Consider the following 27,942-nt stretch of genomic DNA (forward strand, 5'->3'; position numbering starts at 1 on the left):
TGGGGCGGGGCAGAGATGAGACCATGTGACAGGAAGTTCTGTATGTACAGGTCAAAGGTCATCTGCATGTCATGAAGTGCTTCACTATACACACAGGTTCCTGAATGCTCTGTTTCCTCCCACCACACTGACACACTTCCGAGGATTGTCCTGGCCGGTCCGGTCATGTCTGTCTGTATGTGTGAAAACACATGTGAGTGTGTGTGTGTGTGCTGTTTCCTTAGCAACTGAGGAATGTATGTGTGTGATCCAGCAGGGAAACACTTCAGATATGACTGTGTGTGACCTGAGGCCCAGCTCTGAGCCTGATCCTGGTTTTCATCACACGTCAGGATTCAATCTGATTCTGTGCCCCAGTTTACACCACCAGCACCACCTTCAAACCCCCACAGACCCACAGCCCGCCACTCCGTCCTCACCACACGGACACTCATTCATTCATTGTAGAGCATTATTGATTATTGGGAAGTTCATTTTATAAAATGTGTTTCAGACACACACACATGCTTTTCATATTTAAAACTCGCAGCATCACCCCCAGCTGAGTGAACACCGAGTGAGCGGCACACCTGAGATCATGATGCACGCTGAAGCTCCTCACACACACACACCATACACACACACACACACACCCCGTGCACACACACACCATACACACACACACCCCGTGCACACACACACCCCGTGCACACACACACCATGCACACACACCGCACACACACACACCTTACACACACCATACACACACACACCGTACACACACGCACACACCGTACGCACACACACTGTACACGCACGCAGACACCGTGCACACACTGCGTGCGCGCACACACACACCGCACACATGCACACACACCGTATACACACACACCGCGCACACACACACCGTACCCAAACACACCGCGCACACAGGGACCCACAGGGAACACACTACACCATGTTTGTTTACATTCCCGATGACATCACAGCGGTCATCAGAGGTTTGTGAGAGAAAACCAACACACACAGACTCACACACACACCTCCTGCGTGTCCTGGCACTTCTCTCTCTCGTTAACCTCCCTTCCCTCTCTCACCTGCCAGCCAATCACAGATGACCCCTGCCATCTGTAAACCAATCACATCAGCCCCAGCCCTCACACACAGATGGACGGAGGTAATTCTATTACAGGAGTTGTATTGAGACGTGAGGAGAAGCAGCTGCAGCGTATTGAGAAGATTTACACACAAATAACACACACACACTTCCTGCTGCTGCTGCTGAGTGTGTGTGTGTTTCCTGCCTTCCTGCTCTCACAGATTTCTTTCAGGATCTGACTAGAAGTTAAACTCCATCTGATTCTGATCTTAAAGGAGCAGTTACACATTTACTGCGCTAAGGCCACGCTGAGGTCACGCTGAGGCTACGCTGAGGCCATGTTGAGGCTACGCTGAGGCTACGCTGAGGCTACGCTGAGGCCATGTTGAGGCTACGCTGAGGCTACGCTGAGGCTACGCTGAGGCTACGCTGAGGCCATGTTGAGGCTACGCTGAGGCTACGCTGAGGCTACGCTGAGGCCATGTTGAGGCTACGCTGAGGCTACGCTGAGGCTACGCTGAGGCTACGCTGAGGCCATGTTGAGGCTACGCTGAGGCTACGCTGAAGCTGGATCCATACTCCGCGAGACAAAGACATTTTCCCCCCCTGCAGACGTTACGCCCACAAAATGACGTCATTTTTTGTCTCTGACCGCCCGCTGATCCGCACTCCTGTGCACAGGGTCCGGGCCGAACTTTGTCTTTCAAGGCTGTGCGGCAACCATGCTGTGATTGGTCGGAATTTATTGTGGGCGTGATGAAAGTGGAGAAGCGCAAGAGCCTCTCCAGGTATATAGGTAGGTGTGTAAACAGCACTGATTCAACAGATTTAGATAAGACCATACCGGTTTGCATGATGAGCAATAAAAGAAAGAAAGAAAGGCAAGTCAGGGTGATTTGTCACCAATAACTCCAGACAGCCATTCACACATACCAGATGGTGACTGTTATTACCATTCTATATACTCCTACATACCCGGGCATAATAGGCTCGTTAACAATGTCTGTATATCTTTGCTATTGTTACTTTTAATGTCGCATCTTCACAGCTCATCACCGGACAGTTTGAAGTATCGCAGGCACATTGGAACACAGTAGATGTGCAAATGTGGTCATAAAGGCACAAACACTGAATCTTTGCTATTGTTACTTTTAATGTCGCATTTTCACAGCTCATCGCCGGACATCTCACGCTGTTGCAGGCACCCTCTCTGTATAATGCCCTCTTGCCATGGCACACGTCCTTGTGGTGTGTTAAAAAACTCAGTAAAGTCTTTCCTTCTAGTTTAGTGGGCGGGCCGTATGAGGAGTTCTGCACACACGCGTCTCGCGGAGTATGGTACCTCAGTGCGGAAAAGACCTTTTTTTTGTATCTCTTACCACCCGTGGAGCGCGTTCTCCGCTCTTTGTCTCGCGGAGTATGGATCCAGCTTGAGGCTAAGCTGAGGCCACGCTGCAGCTTCACCTGCGGTGTGACCCCGGCTTTACTGTTTGCATGTTGCTTTGCTAGTCTGGAACCTGCTTTCACTGTGATGTGTGAGAGTGTTTATGAGCAGCGAGCCAATGGGGACCCAGCATGTCAGTGTGACCCGTCCTCTGATTGGCTGTGTTTAAACTCCCCACAGGACGCTTTCATGGGGTTTGGCTGAACACTGATAGTGGGTTTATAGACACACAGACACACACACACAGACACACACACACACACAGACACACTCACACACAAACAAACACACAAATACACAAATACACAGATAGACACACAAAGACACGGATACACAGACACACAAACACAGACACACACACAGTGTATACACTGAGTCGTGTCATGTTCAAAGGGTGAATCTCCTGCATGCCGACACGCTGATAAACCCTTTAACACACTAATTAACCCAGTCACACACACAGCTTTCTATTATTTATCTGCCAAACTTCAAACTCTCTCCCTCTCTCTGTCTCTCAGCTGCTCACTCGCCCTCTCTTCTTGCTCACCTTTAAACACTGTTTACCTGCAGCTGTGTGTGTGTGTGTAATCTGCCGTCAAATTCACTTTAAAGCCAGTGGTTGTGTGTATGTGTGTGTTTATTTACGATGGTTTGTATTTGTTAACACACACACAGAAAAGTGTTTGTGACCTCCAGGTCTCTTTGACACAGAAAGGCATTGTGGGACTTATCACACAACAGACAGACTGTGTGTGTGTGTGTTGTGTCTATATTTGCCTTCGAGCTCCACTGTGTTTGTGTGTGTTTGCTGTGTACAGCTGGCAGTGAGCTGATAACAGCCCTATTAGAAATATTAATACACCCTGAACCCCACAGAGACACACACACACAGTCCAAAGGCATCTCTCATGCCTGTCTGTGTTTGCCTGTGTGTGTGTCTTGTGTTCCCCCTGGTCATTCCTGATTGGAGCAAATCAATTCAAACTCTGAGACCGAGGCATTTCATTGGCCCTCAGCTGTGACTGACAGGCTGCAGAAACAGATGAAGAACAAACCAACAGGAACAGTGTAAGCTTGCGTTCTGTTAGCTTGCTGCTGCGTTAGCTAAACTAAACATGTCGATGATGTCACAGCCTTATCAGATCCTGCTGTTTATTCTCAGCTGACTCCTGAAACCCTGAAACCCTCCTCCTGCTAACGAGTCAGGAAGTCAGAGCACACAGCCCTGAAACTCTGAGCCTGTGAGTGTCTGTGCATGAGTGTGTGTATATATGTGTGTGTGTATCTGTCTGTAAATGTGAGTGAGTGTCTGTGTGTGTTTTTGTGTGTGTCTGTGTAAATGTGCATGTCTGCGTGTACATAAGTGTATATACACTCAACAAAAATATAAACGCAACACTTTTGTTTTTGCTCCCATGTTTCATGAGATGGACTTGAAGATCTAAACTTCATTCCAGATACACAATATTACCATTCCTCTCAAACATTGTTCACAAATCTGTCTAAATGTGTGATAGTGAGCACTTCTGCTTTGCTGAGATAATCCATCCCACCTCACAGGTGTGCCACATCAAGATGCTGATCTGACATCATGATTAGTGCACAGGTGTACCTCAAACTGCCCACAATAAAAGGCCACCCTGAAATGTGCATTTTGTTTCTGCTTTATTGGCGGTCTGGGGACTCAGAACCAGTCAGTATCTGGTGTGACCACCATTTGCCTCATGCAGTGCAACACATCTTCTTCGCATAGAGTTTATCAGATTGTCTATTGTGGCCTGTGGAATGTTGGTCCACTCCTCTTCAATGGCTGTGCGAAGTTGCTGGATATTAGTGGGAACTGGTGCACGCTGTCGTATACGCCGGTCAAGCACATCCCAAACATGTTCAATGGGTGACATGTCCGGTGAGTATGCTGGCCATGCAAGAACTGGGACATTTTCAGCTTCCAAGAATTGTGTACAGATCCTTGCAACATGGGGCCGTGCATTATCTTGCTGAAACATGAGGTGATGTTCATGGATGTATGGCACAACAATGGGCCTCAGGATCTCATCACGGTATCTCTGTGCATTCAAAATGCCATCAATAAAATGCACCTGTGTTCTTCGTCCATAACAGATGCCTGCCCATACCATGACCCCACCACCACCATGGGCCACTCGATCCACAACATTGACATCAGCAAAGCGCTCACCCACACGACGCCACACACGCTGTCTGCCATCTGCCCTGAACAATGTAAACTGAGATTCATCCGTGAAGAGAACACCTCTCCAACGTGCTAGACGCCATCGAATGTGAGCATTTGCCCACTCAAGTCTGTTACGGCGACGATCTGGAGTCAGGTTAAGACCCCGATGAGGACGACGAGCATGCAGTTGAGCTTCCCTGAGACGGTTTCTGACAGTTTGTGCAGAAATTGTTTGGTTATGCAAACCAATTGTTTCAGCAGCTGTCTGAGTGGCTGGTCTCAGACGATCTCGGAGGTGAACCTGCTGGATGTGGAGGTCCTGGGCTGGTGTGGTTACTCGTGGTCTGCGGTTGTGAGGCCGGTTGGATGTACTGCCATATTCTCTGAAACGCCTTTGGAGACGGCTTATGGTGGAGAAATGAACATTCAATGCACGAGCAACAGATCTGGTTGACATTCCTGCTGTCAGCATGCCAATTGCACGCTCCCTCAATGCTTGTGGCATCCGTGGCATTTTGCTGTGAGACAAAACTGCACATTTCAGGGTGGCCTTTTATTGTGGGCAGTTTGAGGTACACCTGTGCACTAATCATGATGTCAGATCAGCATCTTGATGTGGCACACCTGTGAGGTGGGATGGATTATCTCAGCAAAGCAGAAGTGCTCACTATCACACATTTAGACAGATTTGTGAACAATGTTTGAGAGGAATGGTAATATTGTGTATCTGGAATGAAGTTTAGATCTTCAAGTCCATCTCATGAAACATGGGAGCAAAAACAAAAGTGTTGCGTTTATATTTTTGTTGAGTGTATATGTGTGTGTGTGTGTCTGTCTATATATGTGTGTGTGTATATGTGTGTCTGTGTGTATATATATATGTGTCTGTGTGTGTATATGTGTGTGTGTGTGTGTGTAGTACAGGGTATTAGAGCAGATTACTGTTGTTCACACTGACAGCAGACTGAGCACTACACGGCTCAGATTAGATTGAACTTGTACCATTTATAAGAACATTAAATGGAGCCTGCAATCACTGGTCAATCGATGGCTGCTGCTGCTCAGTGTGCGTGTCTGTGTGTGTGTGTGTGTGCAGTATTAAACCAGTTTCAGACCTCCCTCCATACGTCCCATTTTAAAGTCTGTTTTAAGCTTTGTTAACGCAGCTCGTGTCAGAGCCGTGCTGTGATTGGCTGGCAGAGAACAGCTGTTCATTTTATTTATACTCTGCTCAGACTGTGTGTGAGCCGGCGTGTCACATGATCCATATTCTTAGATCGCCAAACTCCTGATTTCTATTGATTCAACTGATTCTGGGGACGCTGAAGTCCTGGTGAGATCAGAACATGCTGGTAGTTCTACAGTGATCCGTGCTCCAGCATGAGTTCTGTCAGCAGGGTAGATCTGCTGCCCCCCCCTCCTCTCTCTCTCTCTCTCTCCCCTTCCTTCCTCTGTCTCTCTCTCTCCCCCTCCTCTCTCTCTCTCTGTCTCCCCCCCCCCGCCTCTCGCTCGGCCGGCCTCTCTGCTGTGGAGGGTGAGTTAGATTTAATGTCCTGTCTCGTCCTGCTCGCTGCTCCACACATCAGCCAGGAGGAGATCGAACTCCAGAGCAGGAGGTGTGTGGAAGTGTGTGTCCGCTGGGAGAGGAGCTGTTTGCTCTTTGATTGCTTGGATTGGCTGCAATTAGTCACACACACACACACACACACAGTGCGTACAAAACCTCTCCTTCTATTGGAAACAAAGGAGGCTACAAACTCTCCTCCATCCTCGCTTGTTTCCCTCCCTCACTTCCACTTTTTCTCCTCCTCCCCTCCTCACCCTTTCTCTCTCCCCCACTCTCCTGATCTCCTCTTACCCCCTCACCATTCTTCCTCTTAAACTGTCTCCTCGGTCCTCCTCTCTCAGCCTCCCCCTTCCTCTCCTCTCCATCTATAAATCACATTAAACAGGACAGTAACCACCTCCTCTCTGTGTGTCCTCGCTCAGCCTGTCTCTCACGTGATTGGCTCTGTGATTTAAGAGTGCTGCATTCTCATTCGTCAGCGACTTAACCTCTGTGAGCATGTGACAAACGGCTGCTCCCTCACACACACACACACACACACACACACAGAGTGTTATCGGCCCGGTTCATTGTGAACTCTCGCTGTCCGTCCATAACTCAGACAGAAACTCTGGCAGGTCAATAGTAGATAACACAAAGGCTGCAGCAGCTCCTCTGTGCTGCCTTCAGGTACCAACGCTGCATTCAAGGAATCATTCAATACTTCATTATAGAGAGGACACACACACTCTGTCTTTACAACAACCGCCTGTCCCTGAGAGGAGTTCCTTATCTGCTCATTACTGCAGGAGGAACCCATAGTTAATGCACACACACACAGAAACACAGACACACACACAGACACACACACACACATACACACACACAGACACACACACACACACAGAAACACAGACACACACAAACACAGACACAAACACAGACACAAACACACAGACACACACAGACATACACACACACATACACACACACATACACATACACACACACAGACACAAACACAGATTCACACACACACACACAGACACACACACACAGACACACACACACACACACACACACACACACACACACACACACACACACACACACACACACACACACACACACACACACACACACACAGACACACACACACAAAGAGACACACACAGAGGCTAAACAGACCTACATCAGGAAGCTCCAGCAGAACTCGAGGGAGGTGGAGCAGCATGTGGACCATCACAGACATCACAGAACACTGAAGCCCTCTACAAGACTCCGTGTTCTGAGGAGGCTCCGGTCCTTTAACATTTGTTGGACCAACATCTGTTGGACCATGCTGAGGATGTTCTATCAGTCTGTGGCTGCCATTTTGTTTGCTGTGGCGTGCTAGGGCAGCAGGCTGAGAGCAGCGGACACAAACGGACTCAACACACTCATCAGACGGGCCGGTGGTGTTGTGGGGGTGGAGCTGGACTCCCTGACAGCAGGGTCAGACAGAAGGATGCTGTCTGAGCTGCAGGGATCCTGGAGAACAGCTTTTGTGGATGATATTAATGCTGGATCAATAAAGTATTTCTGATTGCCTTCATGTTAACGTAGGAGCTGTTCCCTGCCCTGTGACCCTGTTCAGACTCACCCAGAGGAGCCACAGCTGCCTCTTCCAAAACTCTGTCAGACAACAAGACACTCAATGGCAGTGAGGCGTTCACTGTCCTGCTGAGCTCTCAGCACACACACAGACGGTACCTGCAGGGATCCACGGGCTGCTGGCCGGCCGATCTCTGGTGTCTCCCTGCTCCCAGTCGAAGTCATCCTCTTTGGACTGGACGATAGCGCAGTCTGGAGCCTGATCAGAGAGACAGGCTGCAACAGACAGACAGACAGACAGGTGATGTTACTGCATGTGTAAGTGTGTCAAAAGTCAAACATTCAACACACTCTGGAATAACAGCCACAGTAAGGGTTTTTTTCAGAATGTATTTTTTCCTTTGATCAGTTGATCAGCTGTGATGTCATCACATCAGCGCACTCCGACCTTCATCAGACAGCAGCCTGTAAACATATAATGTTCTTCAGAGTGAAAGAGTTCCAGTTCATTACCATTTCCCAGCATGCTCCCTGTCTCCACACACATACACACACAGATAATAGATGTAACCTCCTCCTTCCTCTGTGACTCACAGACATCTAAATCTCCCCATTCATACCCTCACACACACACGCACACACCAATTCTGTGTGTGTGTAAATATTCTGTGGTGCATCAAGGGCTTTGACGCCTCGTCAGCCTCTTAGTGTAATGACTGTGTGTGTGTGTGTGAGTGTGTGTGTGTGTGTAGCTGTCATCTGAAAGCATTGACATTAAATAGCTGGAAGGCTCATTTTCTTTCTTTGTAACAGAAGGCACATTAAACACACACACACACACACACACACTTGTCCCGCCGGGCAGTGTTAGCTCATCAACAGATACCAGACACAATCTGTTTAATCTGCTTCTATGAATTTGCATCTATATAACAAACTGAACACACATACACACACAGCTCTCTCGCTCCCAGAGGAAAAACCACAGAGAAGCAATCTCAGCCTCTTGATCGCTCTGAACTGTGGTGTGTGTGTGTGTGTGTTTAATGTGCCTTCTGCTACAAACACAAAGATAGAAATCAGTGTCTTTGAGACGATGTATCAGCCCTACATGTGGACATGTTAATAAAGCGTCAGTGCTGATGTGACACTGACATGACTGTGTCTGTGGCTCTGTCTGTGCTGCGTCTGTCAGACACTCCTCTCCTCCTGCTGATCTGACCTGCTCCTATCAGCAGAGGACTGTGTGTGAAAGGAGTGATGGGTGGAAATCTTAGAGATCAAAGAGAGTTTTATATTTATTATATTTATATTTTTTATATTTTCATAAAAAACAAATCTCAGTCTTACATTTTTTAAACTTAAATTCATTACAAACTACCTCACAAATACTCATAATTTAAAAAATATTTTCTGATATCAACTTATGATAGAACATGGAGGGTAGAAACACACACACACACACACACGTGGATGGAATGTGTGGATGGAAGGGGAAAGGCCAGGAGTCAGTGTCTCAATGCTTCTGCTGCCATGATTCTGATTATTAATAATCTGTTAATAAAGGAGATCCTGATGGTCACATGACGCCGACAGAGCACGCTCAGTTCTGTGTGAGCAGCTGTGAGCGCGCTCCGTATGGTCGCTCCATCAGAGAAACACAAAGCAGAGTTTCAGAGGGAGCAGATTGTTGTCGGGCTTCTTCGCCTCGACTCGCCTCAACAGGAAATGAGACGCACACACACACACACACACACACACACACACACCTCCAGGGATCTGTCACACACACACACACACACACACACACACACACACACTGTCATTCCGTCACATTCCATACACTCCTCCTGTGTGTGTGTGTTGGCTGACTGATGACAGGAAACAGAAAACACACCCTGAGGACACACACACACTCTGCTGAGAGTGTGTGTACCAGCAGTAATTAATCATAATGTGCAGCTATTGATCAGCTGCCCTCTTTATTCTCTAGTCATCTGATCAATAACTACAATCCTCAGCTCCTCGCTCCTAAAACTCAGAGCACTTTTAACCCTTTACACCTCAAACACACATCTCCCAAACACAGCTCTACACCGAGGAGCCACACACAGAACCCACTGGATCAGACCTGTTCTAGCAGTTCTGGTCTGTGTGCGACCCAAACATGTGGGCAGAACCACTGACCATGTGACACACCCAATCAGAGTCCACCAAGAACCGCCGAGAACCACCATGAACCGCCAAGAACCGCCACAAACTGCCAAGAACCACCACGAACTGCCAAGAACTGCCAAGAATGCCAAGAACCACCGAGAACCACTTAACGTGTGACACACCTGACCTGAGTCCACCGAGAACCACCGAGAACCACCAAGAACCACTGAGAACCATCAAGAACCACCAAGAACCACAGAGAACACCTAGAAACATTAAGAACCACCAAGAACCACAGAGAACCGCAGAGAACCACTCAACATGTGACACACCTGACCTGAGTCCACCAAGAATCACCAAGAACCACGAGAACACCGAGAAAAATCAAGAACCACAGAGAACCACCGAGAAACATCAAGAACCATTGAGAACCACCAAGAACCACAGAGAACCCCGAGAACCGCAGAGAACATGAGAAACATCAAGAACCACCGAGAACCCCGAGAACCGCAGAGAACATGAGAAACATCAAGAACCACCAAGAACCACCAAGAACCGCAGAGAACCGCAGAGAACCACTCAACATGTGACACACCTGACCTGAGTCCACCAAGAACCACCAACAACCACGAGAACCGCCGAGAACACCAAGAAACATCAAGAACCACCAAGAACCACCGAGAAACATCAAGAACCACCAAGAACCACAGAGAACCGCCGAGAACTGCTCTGACATTAACTGAAAGAGTGTGAATGCACACACACCTGGAACCAGCCCATGTTACAAGCAGCAGTTCAATCACTGTGCTGGTCAGTGCAAATCTGTGTGTGTTACCAAAAGCAGCAGCTCAGGGACTAACACACACACACACACACGCTCTGCAGTGTTTCCAATGAGCGTGCTCCGTGTGTCGGTATCTGAGCAGCTGCGTGTGCCTCAGATAGTAACATGTCTGCATATTGGGGTAACATGATGCAGCTGATAGGTCACACACACACACACAACAGGAAATGAATGTCAGGATGAAATGTCACACACGCTCACTCTTTCATTCATTACTCCCCCTGTATGTGGGGGTGCTCCTGTTGCCGTGGTTACAGCGACCTCGCTGAAACCCAAACTGTGCGTGTGTGTCGTGTTAAATTGTTCAGTGGAACCTGAATGTGGGTTCCTGCTCTTTGACCTTTGGGGGCTCAGAGGGGGGCGCCGGCGAGCCGGGACACGCCTGCTGGTGTGTTGCTGTGGAGACGGACAGTGCTGGGGTGGAGCTGTGCGAGGGTCGGGCTGTTGATGTTTTCATCTTTGCTGCACTCTTAAAACAGATTTTTATCTCGATGTTTTTAGCACTGTGAGAATATTATTAAACATGTGAGATCTTAATCCGAGTGTTTCCCCTCATTTAACAAAACACACAGAGGAGAAATTACAAAGGAAAATCTGTCAGAATAAGGACAGAAGAAGAAGAAACACACACAGAAAGGAGAAACTTCATGATTATTAAAACATGTGCACACACAGGAAACACATCAGCCTACTGTAGTGAGATTATATAAAAATAATCCACAACAGAGACACAAAACAAGAGAAGAAGGAGAGCAGAAACATCTGCAGAACTTCAGCCAGGCAGAGTTTCTACACAGAAAGTGAAGAAGAAGAAAGTTTCTCCTCAGAGCGTCTCTGTGGACGTGAAGTCGTCTCCATCAGAGTCCCCCGACACATGATAACATTTAGCTGATCTGCTGGTGGGCCAGATTAGACCTCTGCTGCTGCTGTCAATCCTTAATCCACTGTAATCTATTAACAGCCAATCACACACACACACACACACACACACACAGCCAGCTGGCAGAGAGCCTGGGTGGAGCTGCACTCTTCTTCTCTTTCAGGAAGTCTTCCTCTCTTTTCAGCCCTCTCTGCCTGCCTGTCTGATGCTCTCTCGCCCTCCCTCCCTCTGAAGTATGTGGAGCTGAATGAAACCATCTGGTCCTGATTAGGAAAATGACTTGTTTGTGGTTTTTTCTGTAATACTGCTGCTGCCTTCTCTCCGCTCTCAGGCTGTACGGGCGCTTTGTGTGTTTTATTGAACATGTTTAGAGATCCTGCTGCAGACTGAAGACAGAAACCGTCTCACATAAGAAGACAGTCATCTAAAAGCGGCGATGAAGAGGACGAACGCTGACAGGACCGAACCCCTGCTGCCTGACTTCAACACGTCGGGCTGTTCCTCATGTGTCAGGACCAGCAGACACACACAGGGCTGTGGGGTTCCAAACTCCAACTCCCAGAATGCACTGGGCTGGGTGCTGGTCAGAGGCGTTAAAGTGTCCTGACAGTGGAAATCTGTCCTGTTGCACATCAGAACACAAACAGCCTGACATGCTAACAGCAGCATAGCATAGAACAGCAGAGAAAGACGAGTGTCAGTTGTTGAAAGGAGAAGCTGGACCTGAAGGCCAGGGAAGAAGAAACAGGAAGTGAAGAAAAAAAAACTTAACTGGATTTAGTTTTGCGTCTCTGCTGCGGTGACACTACAAACCTTCTGACTGCCTCTGACACACACATACAGAGTGCTGTTGTTCAGGGCTCCGCACCGCTGGGTGACCAGGGGAATGTTAACGACGCTCTTACAGACTCACACTGATCACAGGCTCGCCGAGCTGCTCGCTGATGGTTCACACGTGAAAGGTGGCCAGAACGTGGCGGCCAGAAAATCTAAGACCACAGAGATTCTGTTAGTGCGGCACCGACAACTACACAAACCACTGCAGGATCACACAGACACAAGCCTGTGCAGCATTAACCTCCAGGCCATCCAGACCAACCACAGAGAAGTGTCTGTCAGACACACTGACTGTGGGGCAGAATGTCCCTTTAATATCCCGACAGCTGGAGGAGCAGACGACAACATCACACACACCTTGAGACTGTGTGTGTGTGTGAGAGATTAAAATAATCCAGATCATCATCTTCAAGATGAAATTGAACCTTGAATAAAGAAATGAGACTTTCACTGAGCCTCCATCTGCTCCTGAACGTCACACGGACCCAGAATCAGGTCACTAAACACCACTTCAGACCAAAGACACACAGGGGTAAATATCTTCTTTACATACAACTCAGGGATTAAGATGCTACTTGTTACTTAGATATTTATGATATATTTCAATTCCATGCCATCTTTGATTTTTTTATTCTTGGTTGGATCTGCATGTCTTCAACAAAAAGAATTTCCCCTCGGGGATAAATAAAGGAATTCTGATTGTTAGCATGCTAACCAAACAGCTGCTTTATGCTGCTGGATGAGTCAGTGCAGCATCCCATCTGTCCTCAGTCCATCCAGGGAGTGAGGATCAGAGGTGTTGGTCTCTAGTAGAGGTGGAGTCAGGTTTGTTATCCAACATTCACCATAATTAAGAATCAGTTCAGTGTGTCCCCTACCATTATATTAGAGAGGGTAAAGTCCATTGACTACACTACGCTAAACTAAGCTAAGCAAAGAGTGCTGATGGCGCCGGCCACTCCGTCCTGTCTCCTCCCTGAATAAATGTCTCCTATCCGGACTCGGCGGTGGGAGTTCAGAGATCGCTGTGTCTTTGTCCTCACAGAGACGTGGCTCAGAGACAGAGTTCTAGATGCCTCCGTCCAGCTGGACCGGCTGGTACGGTGCTGACAGACGTGCAGCTCTGTGCGGTGAGGCTCACCGTGGTGGCTGCTGTGTTTACATCAGCTCAGCTTCTACTTCCTGCTGCTCCCTGGTGGAGCAGAGGCTCCACTCCACAGACCAGGTCCATGATGAGAGGACATCAGAGATCATCCTCCTCTGATTCAATAGCCCTGCAGAAACTGCAACACCCCCTTCAGGAGAAAAGAAGTTTCATCCCTACTCCTCCTAACAATAAAGGACATCTATGTTTTGAATCAAAGTGCAGAGAACTGAACGCCATCTGCCTACAACCACCAGGTTCAGGATTTGGTACGTCACACTTCTGCCTCAGGAAGCAGCTGTCTCCTTCCTGCCTTTGTCTGCCCATCACACACACACACACACACACACATTTGTTCTGTGTCAACCCTCAGTAACACACTGAGTTCCCAGGACCTGAACCTTGAACCCTTCATGACGCTCACACACCTGAAACCCGAAACAGCTGAGGTCCTCACAAAGAAAGAGTTTCAAAAGCACACACACTCCCACCAATTAGCAGAGTGTAACCAGGCTTGGCTAATTTGTGTGTTATTATCTAATATCAGTGTGTGTGTTGTGCATGATTAGCCTCAGAGTTAGCCATTAGCATAGAGGGACACCAACACTCTGCTAAACGAAGCCCTGAAAGTTGATTGGACGAGACAGGACAGGCAGAGGTGGTGACACGCACAGCTCCCAGCATCCCCCGGGGCTCTGTGTGTGTGTATGTGATTGGAAGTGACACACACACTGACAGACAGCTGCAGCCTGTGGAGTCTGTGGTGGCATTTAGCTGGTGACGCACAAACACACACATAAACACACACACAGCACAAAAACAATACACAAGTAACACACACACAGTGACAATGAGGATGAAACAAGATGGCAGCAGGAAAACAACAGATTCTCTTTGTGTGACACACAAATGATATTCAGACGGACAGGAGGAAGAGGAGGAGGAGGGGGGGGGGGGAGAGGAAGAGGAGGAGGAGGAGGAGGAAGAGGAGGAGGAGAAAGGGGGGGAAGAGGGGGAGATGCTGTTCCCCACTCTAACATGAGCTCAACATACTGATGTCTATTAAAAGAAACTCTGATTAGAGAGAGACTACACCCAACACACACACAACACACACAACACACACTTCTCAGGACACTCGGCATGAACCTCCACCTTTAAACCCAAACCACGTCCTCACAAAGATAGAAACACACACTTGTTTGTCTGTGGAAGAATGCTCACTGTGTGTGTGTGTGTGTGTGTGTGTAAACTGTGATCTCCAGCAGGAAAAGTAACTGGGCGCTAACAGCATTAGCGTTAGCACAGCGAGCTAACCCGCCTCAGGCCAAACATGAATAATGCAGCAGTCAGCCCAGTGCCTCTGGGTGTGTGTATGTGTGTGTGTGGGTGTGTGACTGGAAGTGTGTGTTTGTGTATCATTGTTATCTGGCTGTACTTGAGGCTGTCTATGACGGTATTAGAGTAATATGCTAATTACTAATAATTACCCTGTAACATACACACAGATTATCTCTATGATTCTCCTCCTCTTCCTCCACCCTCCGGACTGGAACTCCTCCTGGCAAGGACGAAGAGGAGGAGGAGGAGGAGGGGGAGAGCTGCAGGACACAACATGTCTGCAGCGACATTTCAGCTGAAAACACCACTGAAGAAGAGCTGCTGCTGAAAGTTCACCCTGACAACATCTCTGCAGTCTGTATGAGGCCCATCACACAGAGTCACAAAACCACCACAGAGAGACACAAAACCACCACACAGAGACACAAAACCACCACACAGAGACACAAGACCACCACACAAAGACACAAGACCACCACACAGACACAAAACCACCACAGAGAGACACAAAACCACCACACAGTCACAAAACCACCACACAGAGACACAAAACCACCACACAGAGACACAAAGAGACACAAGACCACCACGCAGTCACAAATCCACCACACAGAGACACAAAACCACCACACAGAGACCCAAAACCACCACACAGACACAAGACCACCACAGAGTCACAAATCCACCACACAGACACAAAACCACCACACAGAGACACAAAGAGACACAAGACCACCACACAGAGACACAAAACCACCACACAGAGACACAAAGAGACACAAGACCACCACACAGAGACACAAAACCACCACACAGAGACACAAAACCACCACACAGACAAAAAACCACCACAAAGAGACACAAAACCACCACACAGAGACACAAAACCACAAAACCACCACACAGAGACACAAAACCACCACACAGAGACACAAAACCACAAGACCACCACACAGAGACACAAAACCACCACACAGAGACACAAAGAGACACAAGACCACCATGCAGTCACAAATCCACCACACAGAGACACAAAACCACCACACAGAGACACAGAGACCCAAAACCACCACACAGAGACACAAGACCACCACACAGAGTCACAAATCCACCACACAGAGACACAAAACCACAACACAGAGACACAAAGAGACACAAGACCACCACACAGAGACACAAAACCACCACACAGAGACACAAAACCACCACACAGACAAAAAACCACCACAAAGAGACACAAAACCACCACACAGAGACACAAAACCACAAAACCACCACACAGAGACACAAAACCACAAGACCACCACACAGAAACCACCACAGACACAAAACAACCACAGAGAAACAAAACCACCACAAAGAGACGCAAAACCACCACAGAGACACAAAACCACCACAAAGAGACACAAAACAACCACAAAGAGACACAAAACCACCACAGAGAGACACAAAACCACCACAGAGAGACACAAAACAACCACAGAGAGACACAAAACAACCACAAAGAGACACAAGACCACCACACAAAGACACAAGACCACCACAGAGAGACACAAAATCACCACACAGTCACAAAACCACCACACAGAGACACAAAACCACCACACAGAGACACAAAGAGACACAAGACCACCATGCAGTCACAAATCCACCACACAGAGACACAAAACCACCACACAGAGACCCAAAACCACCACACAGAGACACAAGACCACCACACAGTCACAAATCCACCTCACAGAGTCACAAATCCACCACACAGACACAAAACCACCACAAAGAGACACAAGACCACCACACAGAGACACAAAACCACCACACAGACAAAAAACCACCACAAAGAGACACAAAACCACCACACAGAGACACAAAACCACAAAACCACCACACAGAGACACAAAACCACCACACAGAGACACAAAACCACAAGACCACCACACAGAGACACAAAACCACCACACAGAGACACAAAACCACAAGACCACCACACAGAGACACAAAACCACCACAGACACAAAACAACCACAGAGAAACAAAACCACCACAAAGAGACGCAAAACCACCACACAGAGTCACAAATCCACCTCACAGAGTCACAAATCCACCACACAGACACAAAACCACCACAAAGAGACACAAGACCACCACACAGAGACACAAAACCACCACACAGACAAAAAACCACCACAAAGAGACACAAACCCACCACACAGAGACACAAAACCACAAAACCACCACACAGAGACACAAAACCACCACACAGAGACACAAAACCACAAGACCACCACACAGAGACACAAAACCACCACACAGAGACACAAAACCACAAGACCACCACACAGAGACACAAAACCACCACAGACACAAAACAACCACAGAGAAACAAAACCACCACAAAGAGACGCAAAACCACCACAGAGACACAAAACCACCACAAAGAGACACAAAACAACCACAGAGAGACACAAAACAACCACAGAGAGACACAAAACAACCACAAAGAGACACAAAACCACCACAGAGACACAAGACTACCACAAAGAGACACAAAACAACCACAGAGAGACACAAAGCAACCACAAAGAGACACAAAACCACCACAGAGACACAAGACCACCACAAAGAGACACACAACAAAAGACACTTACAAGCACAGACATAGGACTGAACACCAGCCCTGCCCCCTGCAGTGGTCCTGCCTGCTTAATTATGTTTATTGTAATTAATGTTTGAGTTCCTGGCGGACATCAGACAGCAGGGTGTGTTTGTGTGTGAGTGCAGATGACCAGCGGAGGTGTGAGTGTTTCCGTGTGTCCGCTGTCTGTCCTCATCACTCTCAGCTCATCACCCAGAGGACAAGAGCTGTCACTCTGTCTTCATGTCCCGCTTCAGGGTCACAGTACGCTGTGAACAACATCGGACCTGTCAGAGCAAGTCACCACAGCAACCAGCCCGTCCACACTATCCAAACCTGAGGTCTGTACCTCTGTCCTCAGTGTCCCACAGTCCACTGTCTCTCCAACTTCCTGCCTTTACCCCGGCACCAAACGCTTTGCTTCTAAATGGTATCAGTGACCTGAGGGCCCCCTCCAGGTCCTTAGCACTGTTGCCATGGTTACAGCAATGAAATACAGCTTTTGTCGTGCTGCCTCTGTGAAAGTGTAACGTTTGTCTGGACAGACACGGGACAAACTAGTCCTGCAGAGACAGATATGTAAAGAGGGCTGAATATTCAATTAAAGATCAGAAATAATCCAGAGACAACAGACGGCCGACGGGGTCAGATTAGAACATATCATAAACCCAGAAACATGTCAGATTACAGGCCAGATTAGAGCCAACCCATCTGAAGAAAAGAAAGTCTTCTGCTCCTTAATCTATCTGACATCAGCCTCACTGATGCATGCTGGGTAATGTCTTATACCGAGACAGGATCAGAACCATGGACTTTACTCTGTGATGAAACTGAGACGTCTCTTCATCGGCTGATTTCACGCCACATTCCCAAAGACTCTGATCAATAATTGAAGGTATTCACTTTTACAGTTCAGGTTCAGAGTCTGGATGATTGATTATTCACCATCAGTCTAACAGCTGACGAGCGAGTGCTGAGCTGATAAAAGAGACGAAGAGTAAAAACTGAAGAAGAGTGAAAATGAGGCAGACGTTTGGAGGACTCTGCTGATTCATCATAAATCAGAGTGTGCTGCAGTGATCAATACAGATCACACTGCTGCTCAGTGTCCACTTACTGAAGGCCTCTGTCTGTAACACCCACCAGAGCACCGCCTACACCACCAACCCCAACACCATCACTATCATCACCACCACCAACACCATCACTATCACCACCAACACCACTACCACCACCACCATCACTATCACCACCACCAACACCAACACTATCACCACCACTACCACCAACACCACCACCACTAACAACACTATCACCACCAACACTATCACTATCACCACCACCAACGCAATCACTATCACCACCAACACCATCACTATCACCACCAACAACAACATCACTATCACCACCAACACCGCCTACACCACCAACCCCAACACCATCACTATCATCACCACCACCAACACCATCACTAAACCACAACCACTACCACCACCACCATCACTATCACCACCACCAACACCAACACTATCACTATCACCACCACTACCACCAACACCACCACCACTAACAACACCATCACCACCACCACTAACAACACTATCACCACCAACACTATCACTATCACCACCACCAACGCCATCACTATCACCACCAACACCATCACTATCACCACCAACAACAACATCACTATCACCACCAACACCGCCTACACCACCAACCCCAACATCACCACCAATAACATCACTATCACCACCAACAACAACACCACCTACAACCCCAACCCCACCACCACCAAGAACATGGGTTAGGATGGTGTTAATCATGCTTCATTTGAAAAACAACCTGAAGAGTTTCCAGACAAACAAACTGACTGGAAGACACAACACAAACAACCAGAGGGGTGTAAATGTCAAAGATGACACCTACAGCCGATGAAGAGTTTGCATCTCACCCACTGAGCCTCTGCCTCACCCGCCCTCACCCCAGCATCCAGAAGGTCATCTCTAACCTCCAGCAGAGAGACAGGGGGGAGATCATTCAGCCTGGCGGAGGCTGAAAAGGTCCTCTCCCTCAGGACTCACAGTACAACACATGATCTGCTGCACATTTGTTTCCATGCATGCACATTATCACACAAACACACAGCAGCAGCAGGCGGGACACACAAACACAACAAAATGTGGCAGAAAAAAACCAGATGGAGATCCAACAGGTTCCAGATCACAGCTGGATGAGGGACGTAAAATATATAAAGACAAACTAGACTAGACTAGGGGTGTTTGGTACTCAGAACAAGTACGGGTACTTGAGTACTCGCTGATACTGATACCAGTACTTTTGATGTATGTTATGTAACCCTCTCTTCAGGTCTGTCACCAGCTGACACCTCTCCACCCTGTGACTCTGGCAGTATGGGACAGAAAGAGACAGCGGACTCGGGTTCTGTGATTGCGGCTGTCAGTGTGTGTATGCGTGTGTGAGGAGTGAGAATCAGAGAGAGAGAGAGTGGAGTTGAGTGAATGTGTATGGGACCCACTGGCCCAGGAATGTGAGCTGCTGAAGCCGCTGCCCCATGCTGTCACACCGTGGCACTATGGCGAGGAGTGTTGCTAATTGTTTTGCCTTGAGTATCGGTGGCTGGTATCAGCAGCCTCTAACGGATACTGATGCTCTGAAATAAGGCTGGTACCAGCCCGACACCAACACCTGGTATCCTTACTCACTAGGGCTGGGGCGGTTCACAAATCCATGGTTCAGTTTGTCTCAGGGTTCTGAGGTCACGGTTTGTCGGTTCAGTTTGTATCAGGGTTCTCACGGTTTGATCAGATTCAGTTTGGACTTTTTTCCTGGACCGCCCGATGTCTAGAACTCACCCATCCCTGATAATAACAACACAGCCAGCAGGAGCTGCGGTGATGTGACACATGATGGGCCCTCCTCCATCTCTCTCTCTCTTCGCCTGCAGCTCCCCTATGGTGCTCGCCCACTAATTTAAATGTGCTGCGAGCGAGGCCTGGGGGGGCACTTACGCCCTACCCTCACCCTCCTCCACCCTCTGCTTCACCTGCCTCCTGATTCTGGGTCAGCTTCCAGCGAGCGATCTCTCTTTCTGACAGCAAAGAGTTCACTGCTGAATTAAAATGGCTCCATATGATGCTGTGAATGAAGCAAATGTTCAGAACTCCTTCAGCCGTACTACGATTACTCATGCACATCACACATATCACACATACTTTATATCAATAAGACTTCATCCCTTGCTGTTTTTGTTTGAACGATCCAAAACATTTAATGAATCTTTTTTCAATTTGTTTTTGTTTGTAAACAAATAAACCTAATTTGACTTGTTCTGACTTTACACAGTGTTTCAGGTCATCAGTGTGATGCTGATGTCAGACCTCCTGTCAGTGAAGAGTCTCTGCTGCTTCTTCCATGACATGATGTTGTTGCTTCTGTTCTCTTTGCTGTGTGATGAGGATGTTTCAGGCAAGGACAGAGAGTCCAATCAAAGGCCCAGTGAGCTCAAGAATAACCTTCAAGATCCTCCTCCTCACCTACAAGGCTCTACATGGACTAGCTCCATGATCTCTGCAGGACCCGATAGAACCGTATGTTCCTAACAGAACAGTCAGATCTCAGAGTGCAGCTTTACTTGTTGTAATTCCTAGGATTCATCACAGTAGAATGGGAGGATGAGCCTTTAGCTGTCAGTCAGCTGGAAGCAGCTTCCAGTTTACCCCCCCCCCCCTTCTCAGATAATTCTGATTGTAAAACGTGCTGTATGAATAAAATTGAACTGAATTGCAAATAAAATCAGATTTGCTGTAACACCTGATCTAATCTCGCTCTCTCTCTCTCTCTCTGTGCGTCTTTAACCTCTCTTAACCTCAACTAGTCCCAGCGGGGGTTCTTGGTTTCCTGCGGTTACGCTCTGACACACATACAGCCAATCATTAATCAGAGTCTGGTGGCACATTAGGAGTCTGGAGCTGCCCGAGGACACCAACACTCACACTGACCCAAAAACTCGTCCTCAGCACAAAGACGTCTCAGAAAGCAGCAGGTCGTCACACACTGAGCGCGCTCAGCTGGACGGCAGCGCGTTTACGGGCGGAGGTGAACACACCACGGTCTGAAGGTAATGTCAGAGGCGAGTCGTTAGTGTGACGTTTCAGTCACTACACATAATCCATGGAAACACATTTAACTGTGAGTCTGCAGGCCTCGTCTTACAGAGGGCCAGTGAACACAGCTCAGTCACCTCACTGTGTGTCCTCAAACACACCATGAGAGTGCACAGGTGTACTTCCTGTCACAGTCCCACCTGGACCACCTTCACACCAAACCTCCATTAACACCACCGCCTGGTCAGTCCGCTCAGTCCAGCTCAGTCCAGCTCCAACCTCTGAACGGATTCAAAAGTCAGCCTGAAACAGGATTAATATTTAAATTCATACACACACACACGCACACTCACACACACACATTCACACACACACTCACAGATATTAGCTGCATATGAATATTTACTGTAGTAATTTAGGTTAAACAGAAGCTTCTGGGCCTGAAGTCCCTGTAGGCTTTAATGATACACACACTACAGGAAACTGTGTGTGTGTGTGTGCGTGCTATCTGTTAGCTGGCAGCACTTTTCAGATCATTATCATAATGATTATCATAAAAAAAAGAGAAAGCATTAAAACTGTAATAAAATATTTATCCTTCCTTCCTTTAGTCGCACTGAACACACACATCTGAATATGATATTAAAATACTGACAGCAGAAAATCAGAAGGATTTGTCCCACAGCTTCACCTGCACCTGAACACAACACCATAAACTAACATCATGTTCCTGAATTTAGATGCTTTTTCTTCTGTAACCACAAACACAAGTCGTATCGTTTGGCTTCTGCTTTATTACAAAATGAATAATCAGATAATCTGAAATTCATTTATTAGAAAAAATAATAATAAAGCTTTTGTTTGTAATCCCTAAATACTAGTGAGTTCATCTGTTGATGTTTGTAACAGACATTATTAATTATAATAAAAGTCTGCTTCACAGGAAAGATGACAAACAAAGATCAAAGAAATCCACGATGACATCACAGCGGTTATTATAGATAGACAGTCACGTGACTTCAGGTGCAGACTGTTTTAACTTCCAGTCCTGCTGAACAGGCAGGAAGCATCTTAACACAGATTACACTGATAACACACACTAATCCCAGTCTCATTATAACACACACACACACACACACCATCTTCAAACAATAAGCCTATGAATATGATCAGGGATTTGGGCCATAACACTAATCAGACTGACATCTCTGGACAGGGATTAGACGCACATGGGCACACACACACTCCCTGCAGTGTGTGTGTGTGTGTGTGTGGTAATCTCCTGAAGACATGCTGACTGTTCTTTCAAAGCTGATGTTGGAGAAATAATTTGGTTAATCTGGAAACTGTCTTGACAAACAAAGGAGAGGCTCCGTTGCCATGACGAACGCTGTCACTTTACAGGCTTTTTACATTGAGTGTTCGTTGATGGAGTCATGTGATTAATTTGTGATTGATCACTGCTGTCTGAAGGTTAAGTGTAAAGGTGAGTTCATGGTCACGTCCACTGAGCACGTGCAGAAGACGTGCAGCGTCTGTCTGAGCACTGGTTCTGCAGTGTGGAAGGTACACACAGACCAACACTAAAAACAGATGTGTGTGTATGAGTAACAATCCTCCTCATCATGCTGTGTGTGTGCAGTATTAAACTGTCCTCTGGTGAGTTCAGGGACCGGGGGAAGATTTGGATCTCGGTGACAGAGCTTAGCGCTGACACCGGGCTCCCTCTCAGAAACACAAATCCTCCTCCACAGCTTCTATCTCATCTCACACGTTAAACAAAAGGAGTCTTAATCCGGCCTCCTTTAATCCCTGCTGGGTTTGCAGACGCTGCGTCTGAAGGCGCCGCGATAATCCCAGAGGCCACCGGGGCCGATGGCGGCATCTCAGCCTGCGGGGATCCTTTCTGCAGCGGCTCTAATCCACGCCGGACCGAGCACAAACACACAGAGGAAGCCCTGCTTTATTAAAACTGGAACTTTCCTCCTTCTGTTGCTGCAGATAATTCGCAGCTCTGATGTGGATTTGTGGGGAGATTAAAGCCAACAAAGATTTATGCATTTTTTAAATTACTGAAATACAAACATGAAGCATGAGGCTGCAGGCGGGAGGTGAGCGTGAAGAAATGTAATGAGAGCAGCAGTAAATTCAGGGAGAGATTAGCGGCATGTTTTATTCATATTTATGTGTGTGGAACATAAATATCAGCCGAATGTCAGGTGCAGGGAAAAGGTCAGGCCGACAGCGGCCGTCTGATCGGCTGTCCAACTTTTCCCTGATCAAAGAAGACGTCACATCTGCAGTGAGACGGATGCTTCTCACACTTTTCCTCTCGGAACCGGATCACCTGGCCGAGCTCATTACCTCCATCAGAGCAGCGGATCTGAGAGCCGAGCGGCTCAGAGCCGCACTAACACCATTAAAGGTGACTGAGCAGCAGCTAAAAGCCTCAACTGACTTCAGAAGCAGCCTGAGAACAGACAGTCATATGACCACAAACACACACACACACACACACACACACACACACACACACACACAGACACACGCACACACACACTGCGTGTATTTAGGAGACTGTAGACTCAATGTTAGACAAAAACTGTACATCTTACAGTGACCTGGAGCCTGACGAGGTGTGTGTGTGTGTGTGTGTGTGTGTGTGTGCGTGTGTGTGTGACCCATAGGTTCCTGCAGTCATAAAGAAGCTGTGCGGAGTGAAAGCAGTGGAAGTGAAGGAAGCTGAACCAGAGGAGGAAACAGGAGCGTGATCGGACAGGAGGAAGGAGGAAATACAGGGGGGGGGGGGGGGTCTCAGAGGTCTGAGGAGAGATAATTAACTCACTGAGGACAACACACACACACACACACACACACACCTGACTTCACAGTGTGTGTTTAATCTGTGAGCTTCATTAAAACCCTGACGAGACAGAACAAAGAGCTGACTACACACACACACTCCCTGATGACCCGGTGAGTCCAGGTTCGGGACTGTCGCTGATTCAGGACTTTACCTTTTTCTCCTGTGTGTGTGTGTGTTGCTGAGTTAACAGTAGTGCTCTAATTACAGACTCTGCTCTCTCTGCTTTTACACCTGGGCTCTGTGGATGGCGCCGCGTCATCAGGCCCGCCTCCATAGAACTTTGAGGTCAAAGGTCAAAGGTCGGCTTCATCACGACATCCTAAAGTTCTGAAAAATATTTTTAATAAATGCTAGGATTCATATTTAATAAAAACATATTTCAAAGAATCTGTGGGTTCCTCTAAACACAACGAGCAACGTGTTCGACCTACAAACAACAAACTACAGTCGTTGCCCCAGACGACCAGGCACGCTCATTAGCCTCGCTCCATCACCACAGTTATTAGGGCGTAGCGGCCATCTTGGACAGTCCATGGAGAGTTTAATTTCATTCTCTGCTGAGCGCACACACACACACACACACCCCGCAGCCGTCCATATGCGCAGCAGAGAGGGACGAACAGGAGGAGAAATCAAACCCACCTCGAGGCTGCAGACTAACGACAAAGTTCCGGAGCTTCTGCTGATCCAGACTCCTTTTAGGACTTCACTGAGACTGTCAAAATAAAAGCGGCAGAACTCTTTGTGGGCAGCTGCTGTTCAGACAAACAGACAGCAGGACAGACGGAACAGGTCTACCTGCAGCTAGGCTCCTCTGTCAGCTGGACTGACAAACCGCTTCATTAAAGTTCATTTTAAGGTCTCTAAGTCCAAACTCTGATGCCGGCCCTGTACAGCAGGAGTGGGCACATTAAGGGCCACATAGACTTCCACATCCATCCATCCATCACCTGACCCCGCCTCGTCCCGCAGTGCAGGGTCACAGGGGGCTGGAGCCTATCCCAGCTCCCAACAGGTGAGGGGAGGGGTCCAGTCTGGACGGATCCAAAGGGCCACGTTCTGTCATAAATTACAAACGGAGCTCACTGGCTCAGTATCTACCTTTATAAATGTGCTCCTTACATTTTCATCACTGCAAGAGTCTTGTGTCTTGTGCTGTCATTCACTGCTCTGTCCTCTGTCCTCTGTCCTCTGCCTTCTGCCCTCTGCCCTATGTTCTCTGCCCTCTGTCTTCTGTCCTCTATCTTCTGTCCTCTGCCCTCTGCCCTATGTCTTCTGCCCTCTGTCTTCTGTCCTCTGCCCTCTGTCCTCTGTCCTCTGCCCTCTTTGTGTGTGTCTGTGTCTACTCTGAGTGTGTGCTGGTTGTGTTGGTGCTGTGGACTTTCCGCACGCTTCTCCGTACACTTGTAGTGCAGACAAAGAGTAGAGGGGATGAGGCAGAACTGCAGCAGGGACCAGACCAGCAGGGTTAGGAAGACTTCTGCTGCCTTTGTTTAATACTGGGTGCACGGTTGTTTGCCCAGGTCTGCTCTACAGGACCAGATCCTGGACCTGTTAACATCCTGCTTCTTTCACCAGCAGCGTTCGGGGCCTCTGGGGTCCAGGCTCCTGGATTTAGCCTCGTTACATGACTACACAGTAAACAAACTGCTAATGAGCTCCTGGCTGCTAATTATTCTGATGAAGACCGAGACTCTGATGGGCAGCTCACTGCTCCAAGAACCCAGGGAGGAAGGAGGAAGAGCACAGGAGACTGCACGTTAGTCCGGTCCTGTCCAGTCAACAACCAGTCCACAACCAGCCCAAAACCAGTCCACAACCACAACCAGCCCAAACCAGTCCAAAACCAGTCCACGACCAGCCCAAAACCAGTCCACAACCACAACCAGCCCAAAAAGTAGTCCACAACCAGTCCACAACCACAACCAGCCCAAAACCAGTCCACAACCACAACCAGCCCAAAAACTACTCCACAACCAGTCCACAACCACAACCAGCCCAAAAACTAGTCCAGAACCAGTCCACAACCAGCCCAAAACCAGTCCACAACCACAACCAGCCCCAAACCAGTCCACAACCAGCCCAAAACCACAACCAGCCCAGAAACCAGTCCACAACCAGCCCAAAAACACAACCAGCCCAGAAACCAGCCCAAAACCAGTCCACAACCAGCCCAAAACCAGTCCACAACCAGCCCAAAAACCACAACCAGCCCAAAAACTAGTCCACAACCAAAACCAGCCCAAAACTACAACCAGTCCACAAACAGACTAAACACAGTTTGATCCCTGCTGCCTCCATCAGGTGAGCAGAGAAACAACATAACTAAGACACACTTGGCCTTCTTCTTCTTCTTCATCATCATCATCAGCAGCAGCAGCAGCATTAACCCATTGACACTCGTTTCAGACCTGATCAAAGTATTGGTTTATAAATGTGTGAAGATGTAGAATGACACACACACACTCACAGGTCGATGTGCAGCAGAGGGTTCTGGTCGGACGTCACATTTGTCTGAAAACCCTGCTGATCACTGATCAATGAGCAGGATCGACACTCTGTCCACAAATGTCTGTATGATCGATCATTATATTCATGATCAATAAGCTCTCTCAGTTTTAGCTGATTTTATTCTGTTTGAAGCAGGACTGATCAGATTGATTGATCGGGATGTTTGATGACAGATTTCAGCGCGCGCTCACTTCTCTGCGTGCTGCTCTGTTCTGATTTCTGACCTGGAAGTTTTTTTCAGGACTGAGACGAGCCGGACCAGAACTCTGACAGGAGGAAGAGGAGGAGGAGGAGGAGGAAGACCAAGAAGAGGAGGAGGAGGAGGAGGAGGAGGAGGAAGACCAAGAAGAGGAGGAGGAGGAGGAGGAGGAGGAGGAGGAAGACCAAGAAGAGGAGGAGGAGGAGGAGGAAGAGGAGGAGGAAGACCAAGAAGAGGAGGAGGAGGAGGAGGAGGAGGAGGAAGACCAAGAAGAGGAGGAGGAGGAGGAGGAAGAGGAGGAGGAAGACCAAGAAGAGGAGGAGGAGGAGGAAGAGGAGGAGGAGGAGGAGGAGGAAGACCAAGAAGAGGAGGAGGAGGAGGAGGAAGACCAAGAAGAGGAGGAGGAGGAGGAAGAGGAGGAGGAAGACCAAGAAGAGGAGGAGGAGGAGGAAGAGGAGGAGGAGGAGGAGGAAGAGGAGAGGAGGAGGAGGAGGAGGAGGAGGAGATTTTCCAGCTGGAAACTTGGATGCCGACACAGACAGAAAC

The 27,942-nt window shown here is 48.1% G+C and overlaps 2 protein-coding genes across 8 annotated transcripts in view; both read right to left on the reverse strand.

The window, feature by feature from the left end:
* Window positions 1–27,942, reverse strand: part of LOC114452950 (receptor-type tyrosine-protein phosphatase mu-like) — a 75,812-nt gene that overhangs the window by 47,467 nt on the left and 403 nt on the right. For all 7 annotated transcript variants that reach the window (XM_028432509.1, XM_028432508.1, XM_028432506.1 and 4 more), the window contains exon 2: window positions 8,015–8,131. In XM_028432509.1, coding sequence (XP_028288310.1) covers window positions 8,015–8,131 — 117 coding nt within the window. The remainder of the gene's footprint in view (window positions 1–8,014; window positions 8,132–27,942) is intronic.
* LOC114452949 (histone-lysine N-methyltransferase 2C-like) overlaps window positions 24,458–27,942 on the reverse strand; it is a 45,613-nt gene continuing 42,128 nt past the window's right edge. Inside the window, exon 79 of the mRNA XM_028432496.1 lies at window positions 24,458–24,499. The gene's annotated coding sequence lies outside the window, so the exon portion shown is untranslated. The remainder of the gene's footprint in view (window positions 24,500–27,942) is intronic.

Source organism: Parambassis ranga, chromosome 20 (assembly GCF_900634625.1).
Source record: "Parambassis ranga chromosome 20, fParRan2.1, whole genome shotgun sequence".
NCBI classification, from domain to species: Eukaryota; Metazoa; Chordata; class Actinopteri; family Ambassidae; genus Parambassis; species Parambassis ranga.